The sequence below is a fragment of the Elephantulus edwardii genome, unplaced genomic scaffold, assembly GCF_000299155.1.
Source record: "Elephantulus edwardii isolate Elephantulus edwardi_28Jun2011 unplaced genomic scaffold, EleEdw1.0 scaffold00325, whole genome shotgun sequence".
Classification (NCBI taxonomy): Eukaryota; Metazoa; Chordata; class Mammalia; order Macroscelidea; family Macroscelididae; genus Elephantulus; species Elephantulus edwardii.
The window spans coordinates 1,869,634-1,878,362 of record NW_006400075.1 but is presented as its reverse complement, the minus strand read 5'-3'; the positions used below and the strand labels follow the sequence as shown (position 1 = coordinate 1,878,362).

The window sequence follows — 8,729 nt, the reverse complement described above, 5'->3', positions numbered from 1 at the left end:
GTCAACACAGGACGTGCACACGAGGAGGGCACAGGGTCCGGGACGGTCAACACAGGACGTGCACACGAGGAGGGCACAGGGTCCGGGACAGTCAACACAGGACGTGCACACGAGGAGGGCACAGGGTCCGGGATGGTCAGCACAGGACGTGCACACGAGGAGGACACAGGGTTCGGGACGGTCAGCACAGGACATGCACACGAGGAGGGCACAGGGTCCGGGACAGTCAGCACAGGACGTGCACATGAGGAGGACACAGGATCCGGGGCGGTCAGCACAGGATGTGCACATATGGAGGACACATAGGCCCTGGGACAAGCACCTATGCCCAAGGTTAAAGAGCCACCCAGGCAAACAGTGTGGGGCCACACCTTCACTGCCACTTGCAGCTGTTCCTGAGATGCAGGGACTGCCTTCTCCCAGGACTGGTCCTCAGCCACTTGACTGTCCTGAAAGAAGCCAGCAGCCCCAGGATAACCAGGACTGAGGACATGACACCCTGGACAGCTGTGCACCCACTCTTCACTTATTGATAGAGTTAGGCTCTAAACCAGGTTGTTATACAAAAATCAATGTGCAAAAATATAGAATGACCACACCAGATCACAACAAGAGGATGCCAAATCACAGCATCACATAACCACCAAATCATATCATTGCATAACTGCCAAGTCACATCATCATGGACTCGCCAAATCATAGCATCATAAACTCGCCAAATCACATCATCAAGTAATTGCCAAATCACATCATTACATAAACTGCCAAACTGCATCATCACATAACTCCCCAAATCACATCACCATGGAACTGCCAAATCACAGCATCATATAATCACCAAATCACATTACCATAAATGCAAAATCACATCACTCACCACAGAACCCCTCACCACATCATCATGTAACCCCCAAATCACATCATCACGTAGCCAAGAAATCACTTCATCATGAAACTGCCATATCAAATCAAGTAACCATTAAATCATATCATAACATACATAACATGTAACTGCCAAATAAAATCATCACAGAACTGCCAAATCATCACATCATCAGGTAACTTCCAAACCACAGCATCATGTAACATTGTATAACTGCCAAATCACATCATGTTACACTGTATAACTGTCCAATCAACTGAGAACCATACCTCAGCCAAGTCGACATTAACCGTCACCATCATTACTCTCACTTCCCACCTCAGCACATGTTGCTGCCACATACATATTGTTTATATGCAAAATAGTGGGACTGATAAATGCAAAGAGTCAGATAACAAAATACTCAGTAAGTGAGGGGCAGCATACATGTTCTACTGAGAATCCGTGCCCTCTTTCAAGCGGCCACCTTCACTGCCCCACCTAACTACACATTTGAAGTAACCAAAGGGCCCCTCACCCTGCCTGATCCCTATAGGCTGGACAAGTAGGGAAGGATGCCTGTCACACCAACCCTAGACCCCACATCTCCTCACCTTCCTGAGAACAGACCAGGCTGGAGTGGCCAAGGAGTGGAAAGGGACCCTGGAACCGCACCTGCCCACTACAGCACTTGTTCTGTTTTTCCTTCCATACCACTTTTCATAGTCTCTGTGTGTGTACCATCAAATCATATCTGACTGGTACTGGAGGAGATTGTCCCTCCTTCTCCAGCAGAGCATCTGGTGGATTCAAAATGCTCACCCGTGGGATTGCATTGCAGCTTCTTGCCACTAGGCCACCAGAGCTTCCTTGGTGTGGACGCTTAACAAGTGTGACTGAGAACCAAAGCATGAGGGGTCCACGCCCTCCTTGAAGCCCCTTGGAGGAAGGACCTGGCTGTCACCTGTCACCTCTGAACAATCTACCACCAAAGTAGAGTCTTCTACTCTGAGACCCATGGGGCCACCATGAGTTGGAACAGACATAGTGCCCACAGCCTGGAGCCGTCAGGAGATGCAAAACATTAACATTCATGGCAGCAAAGTGCTGCAAGGTTGGAGGTTCACATCCACACATAGGTGCCTGACAATGGCATTCCAAAAGCAGCCACTGAAAATGCTATGGAGCATCATTCAAGACACACATACAAGGGCATCGTGGATAAATCAGCTCGACAGCACCGACTATCTGCTGCCAGACAGACAGTGTCCCAGGAAGGCAAGTGAGGGTCTAGCTTACGGCAGCCCTGCTGCTGGTGGTGAGTGCCTGCAGGGGTGCAGGGCACTGCCAGCCTGCCCACTGATGCAGACCCACTGCCTTCATGCCGTGTGGCTCATGGGTCTTACTGGGACCTCCTCACTGACAGGCGTATGGCCCAGCGGGCAACTCTCACCTCATTGAAGTCGCCGATTCGGGGGATGTGGTTTTTCCTCGTCTTCCCCAGGATGGCGCCAGAATTTGAGATCACCACGGCTGTGTTCCACAGGATGTCCCCGTGTGAGCTGTCACGCTCCAGGATGGGTGACACCACCACCATGTCATGCTTCTCAGCCAGCTGCAGGGCCAGGGTGGGGGTCACAGCCAGGGTCAGACCTCCAACTGTAGGGACGGTGGGGACGAACCCTGGTGGACTTCTCAGGGTACACTTCTACAACTTTGCTTTATAATTCACCTTGGCCTTGAGACGTCCTTTGGATTTGCTGTGCCCAAGACTAAATGTCAGGGTGGTCCCAAGCCTCATGCTCAGCTGACTGAGATTCAAAGCCGTCGCCCACTGCTGCTCAGTGGAGTACAGCCCCAGGAGCAGAGATGACCAAGTGTTGCTGGCTGTGGGCTCCATGGTATGGCTACCAGGCCTTTCTGCACAGCACCTGGACATCATCAGGTGACAGGGGATGTCTACACTAGTTCTGCATCAGCGGGGACCAGATGGTTGCACAACCTTGGGGCTTTGTGCTCACCCATCCTCACTGCCCACCACCCCTGCCAGCCTGCTGCCCTCAGGAGACAGACCATCAGGACCAGTGGCGGCCAGACGGGCAGCATGACTATCTCTCTTCCAGCCCACTTGGTCTTCAACACTTTGTTCTGAGTGGTAGCAAAGGGCAGAGGCCGCACAGAGAGTGGTGGAGGGCAGTGTACTGTCCCTGGTCCACCTGTGCAGAGGTGTGAGGGTGGCCCACTGTCCCCAGCCCATCTCAGCATAGGTGTGAGGGTGGCCTGTTGGCTGGCCCTCTCCCATCTATAATAGGTGTCGGGGTAGCCTGATGGTCCTCGCCCATTCGCTGTGCCCGGCCCATCTCTGCTGCGGTGTGAGGGCGACCTGTCCCTAGCACATCTCTACATAGGTAAGAGGGTGGTCTGCTGTCCTCAGCCCATCTCTGCAGTGGTGTGAGGGTGGTCTGCTGACTCCCGCCTATCTCTGCAGACAGGTGTCCCCAGGCTGCCCCACCCTGCCGCTCAGTCTCCTCTGGGCTTGGGCTCAAGGTCTGCACTAGTTCCAGACCCCTCCCTTCCCTGTCCGTCACTCACACCTGCGTGGGGGTGGGGAGGTCCACTGCCTACCGCCCTCAGCTCTGGTGCTCAGAGGACCAGCTTCAGGCCCTGCACAATCACCGCTATTACTGTACTTCTCCCACGAGGAACCTGCCCACACACAATGCCACACACAGAACGTGCAGCAGTGACAAACAAATGAAATAAGCTCGTTCAGGTGTAGCTGGTTGGCAGAAACGCACAAAGGGTGCTTTATTGATGTAAAACACAGTAAAGCTCTGCTTTCAAAGCCCTGAGGATATTTATAAAACCTGACAAAGAGGCACAGAGCAGGGAAAAGGCACTCTCCCTGCAGGCGAGTGAGGCCTGCCACGCTCAGAAGCCCTGGAAGCAGCGGGTGTAAGTACAGCTCTTCTCTGGCCACCCCGGGGTTCTGTGTGGAAGCACACAGCCAGGTGGGCTGGTTCCCCACAAAGTGCCTCTTGGTGGGTTCAAACTGCTAACCTTTCTGCTGGCGGGCTAGTGCTTCATTTAACCATTTGTGCCTGTAGGTAGTTGTGCTTCTCACACAAAGGCAGCGTCCTCTGGCAGTTCGAATCCCCCAGTGGCTCCTCTGGAGAAAGGCAGGCAATCTCCTCTCATGACTTACAGCCTGGGAAACCACTTTGCAGCTGGAGGGTCAGCTGTGAGTTGGTTCTGGTGACTATGAGGTTGAGTAGGGATCACCCAACGCCCATGGCCCCTGAATCAACTCATGTCACAGCAGCAGAGGACTCAGTGAATAGCTGCCTCGTTTCTCTCACAGAACGCCAGTGGGTTCCAGCTGCTTGGCAGCCAGTGCTCCAAGCACTGCCCCACCGGGGCTTCTCATAAGAGCTGCACTGGGGTGCAGTCTTCAGCCTGCACCATGTACTGAGACAGTATACAGTGTGTGGTTTTGGTCATTTACAGAGCTGCCTGGCGTCACCATGGACCTGAGGTCATTTTCACGCCCCATGCCCTGGGCCAACAGCCCTTTGTGCCCTGCCCTGTGGCCCTGCCTGCTCTGGACACTTCATCCATATAGAGGTCTGCCTCCTGTGAGGGCTGAGTGAAGAAAGTCAGATCTACGTCTGCCCTCATGGGAACTGATGCAGCTCCAGGGACCAGAAAGGGCAAGGGGGCCTCTGGACAGGGACTCAGCATCCTCAGAACTCAGGGCCCCTGCAGAAGTCCCTGGTCCCCAGCTGGGCTGCAAACCCTGACCTGGTGGGGCTAGAGAGGCACCTCAGCCCTGATTCTCCATGACAAGTAAAGGGACACTCGATTGAGGTAGCAGGAAGCCTTCTCCTATCTGCTGTGTCTGGCCCTCTGCCCCTGGCCACTCTGCAGACAACAGGAGACACCCTGTAAACAGCCTACCTTCTGGCAGAATCTGGTGGTGGGCCCGTCCTCTGCTGACTCGGCAAACTCCGTCCATGGGAGCTTCTCTCTCGTGCAGAAGGCAAAGGGCATCGCTGCAATAGAGGACAGGCAGGCATGTGAGGGAAAGTGGGGGAGGGGAACAAAAGCCCTGAAGCCTGGTGTCCCTAACCACCCATGCACTGCACAAACCCACCCTCTGGGCTCCTTGGCTGAACTAGGGTGTCTGCCTCTAGTAAAAAACCAACAACAAAAACCCCACAATTTCAAACGCTGGAGCAAAAAGTGGTCCCAGTCAGCAGGACACAGCAGTGATCGGTGCCAGGCCTGAGCACAGCTGGTCAGGGCATCCTGAGCTAGTGAGGGACCTTTAGCACCTCACCATCCAAGCTGCCACTTCCTAGAGATGGGGGGGTTCTTCAGGTATGTGGGATTCTTCAGGTGTGGAAAGCCACCATGAAGACCGGGCACCCCAGGAAGAAGTGCATTCTTCCCAGGGTGGAACTTGTGATCAGTTTGTGATAAGCTGCTACCTCAGAGGTTGTAGCTGTTGTTGTTAGGTGCTGTTGAGTATGACTCATAGAGACCCTATGACCCTATGAACAACAAGTCTGAACTCTGGCCTGTCCCGTACCAGCCTCATGATTCCTGATACACTGAAACTCACTGCTGCAGTCACTGTGTCAATCCATCTTTTTGGGGCTCTTTCCTTTGCTGACCTTCCATTTTTCCAAGCATGATGCCCCTTTGCAAAGAATAGCCTCGCCTAGAATGATAGCCAAAGCTTCACCATCTTTGCCTCTGTGGAGCACTCCCTATGAGCATTCTGGCTACACTTTTTTTTTACAGATCATGGGATATTCAGTACTTTCCTCCAATACCACAGTTCAAAGCCATCAGTTCTTCTGTTATCCTTATTCATTGTCCAGTTCTCAGATGCACAGCAAGTGAATGAAGAGCCAATGATCTGAATCAGGGGCACCTTAGTCTTCAAAGTGACATTATTGCTCTTCAATATTTTAAAAGGTTGTTGATGTGTAACGTTGAGTCAGAACCAACCCATAGCTGACCCTCCAGCAGGTTTTCAGAGCCAGATAATTGCACAGGATGAGATTGCCCATCTTTCTCCCATGGAGCAGCTGGTGGCCTCAAACTGCATTCCTTCAGGACTGCATCATTGCTTCTTGCCATTAGGCCACCATAGCTCCTTTGAAAGGCTAACAGGTTCTAACTCAAGGTTATCATGAAAGAAATATCTGGCTACCTACATCCTTAAAGATGAAAACCAAACCATATGTCGATCCTGACTCACAGGAGGTTTCCAAGGCCATAATCTCAGAAAGCAGACTGGCTGCTTCACCTTTATCCCACAGAGCCACTGTTAGGTTTGAACCACTGACCTCTCAGCATCCAAATACCACCACGAAGCAAGGCTGTCTACTGTGCAACCAGGGTGTGCCCATAGCATGGTGTTACCATGTGTGCACACACTCATATATTACTATCTGCAACAAAGCACGCACACGCCGTTACAGACACATCTTAGACACAACCAGACATCTTGTACGATTGCACATGTGGATGAAAGTTTAGAACCACAATCTAATGGGGCGTCTTGGTAAATTGGCATAGCACAGTCCACAATGTTTTCTTTTTTATATGCCAGATCAGTCTTAAAAGCGTTTGAACATCTGAGACATGACTGATAGTGTTGTCCAGAACAAAGGAGAAAGAAAGCCAGTTTACGGGCTTCCTTGTCCCCAGGATCACAGCTTCACCTGTCCCGAGAATGGCGGCTCTGGATGGTGCCCGCCTGTCATCACTAACCAGACACTACGACTGCGCCAGGCAGGAAGCGGGTCAGAGCTGTTTTTCATAAGGTCGCTGGGGTCACAGCCAGCTCGACAGCACCCAACACCACACAACAGACAGACTCAGACAGGAAAGGATGAAAATGTGCACCAGAACCTCAGATTCTTCAGAAAAACAGACCTCATAGGCTTGTGCAAATGGGAAGACTCCCTGACACTCAAGTCCTAGGTTTCTCTTTAAACCTGGAGCCCAAACAAGTCTCTGAGGCCACCCTGCCCCTAAATCACAGAGTGACTCTCACAAAATGAACAAATATCACCCACAATCACTGCAGCCCCTTAATTGATCTACACGAGATGGAATGACTAAGGATTATTTCAGATCAGAAGTGAGACGTGGGGTAGGGGAACAAATGGAACCAGCTGGACGGGACGGTGCAGGCTCCTGCACCGTGAAGCAAGTGTCCCAGGCCACTGAACAATCTGTCTGGAAACTGCAGAGCAAGAAACAGAAGTGCTTTGTGAATATTCACCCAAGACCCAACAAAATATCATCTTAAAAAAAGGATAAAGGCAACTGCTCAGGGCTCTATCAGAGAAGATAGCATAATGCTTCTGCAGGCTGGAGGGCAGTGCTCCTGGTTGCAGCAGGCGCACCTCAGAAGTCACAGGTCGCATCTGTGACACTTACAGGCTCTGAGAATAAACACCCATGTCTTCATGGGTAACGTGCCGCAGTGTCGCTGATGCCCCCATTTCTCAGAAGGCAGTGGAACAGCAGAAGCTGGTGCTGTGCAGACGAGGTGCAAGAGCATGTGGTGGGCAGACTTCGCTTTGCTTCTCTCCACAGTGGACACATGATCAGTGACGGATGCAGATGTGTTTGTCACCTCACCATGCACACCTCCTTCAGAGCTTGTGCTCTTGGGAAGGGAGAGAAAGGGGCCCAGTGGGGTAGCCAAAAGGGGGAGTGGCTGGGAAGGGTCAGGGTTGAGAGAGTGGAAGGGAGGGAAGTGGAGGGAGAGGAAGGGGTTGTTGCTGGGGAGGCGGCTTAGAGGGGGGGATGGGGAAGGTGGAGGAAGGGAAAAAGTCAGGGGTACTGAGGGGGCAGGGGTGCAGTGAGGTATGGCTGGAATGGGATGGCCATGGAGGGAGATGAAGGGGGCTGAGGTAGGGGCTGAGGGTGCAGTGGAGAGGGGCTGAAATGAGGTGGGACAGTGGAGGAAGAGGAAGCAGGAAGCAGTAGGGGCTGGGGGCCAGGTGTTGGCCAGCAGGGGTGCAGCACCGTGGTGCATGGCTGAGAGGGGGTAAGGAGCAGCGGAAGGAAGGAGTTTGGCTGAGGGGCAAGGGCGCAGTGGTGGAGGCAGAGGCTGGGGTGCAGTGGGGGATGGCCAGGATGGGTGTGGTGAAGTGAGAGGAAGGGGGAAGAGACTGGGTGGCTGGTGACAGGTGCAGCAGTACATGGCTGCAGGGCAGTGGAGGGAGAAGAAGAGGGATGAGGCAGGAGCTGGATGACAGGGGTGCAGTGGTGTGAGCCTGGGAGGGGGTGTCAGGAGCCCATGCAGTGTCTCTCTCAATCTCACACACAGGACACAGACACTTGTACCCGATGGTGCCCTGACCCCTCATGCTTCCTGCCTCTCTAGTGAGGTGGGGCCTGCACCTCCACGGGAAGGCCTGGGTCTACCCTGGCCGTTATCTCTTCTCTTTCTCAGAGTCTCCTGATGTGGCTCCTCGAGGGCCCACTGACAATATCCTGAAGGGGATGGTGGCCACAGATCAGAAAGGACAGTGGGTCCTGCTCGCTGAGGCTCGTGGGCACACTGTGCACCAACCACGGTGACCCAGCACAAGTGTGGGGAGACACTCCACAGGGCTTTCTTTTACATTCTTCTCACTGTGGTGGAAATAAAACACAGGCAACACCAGCCGTCGCTATGTGTATCATCCAGTGACACTGCTTACAAGCTTCACATGGAGCACTTTCTCCCACCAAGGTTTCAATGGTGGAGTTTTTTTAGTTTGTTTTTTTTTATTTCTTTATTTTTCATTTCAATGAACATCTACAGAGATTTTGGAATTCCATTCATTCATTGTTG

General features: G+C 52.7%; 1 protein-coding gene across 1 annotated transcript in view; it reads right to left on the bottom strand.

The window, feature by feature from the left end:
- The window catches only part of UPB1 (ureidopropionase, beta), a 32,138-nt gene that overhangs the window by 9,567 nt on the left and 13,842 nt on the right, over positions 1 to 8,729 (bottom strand). Inside the window, exons 4-5 of the mRNA XM_006901427.1 lie at positions 4,820 to 4,914; positions 2,316 to 2,477 (exon numbers count right to left, since the gene is read on the bottom strand). Coding sequence (XP_006901489.1) covers positions 2,316 to 2,477; positions 4,820 to 4,914 — 257 coding nt within the window. The remainder of the gene's footprint in view (positions 1 to 2,315; positions 2,478 to 4,819; positions 4,915 to 8,729) is intronic.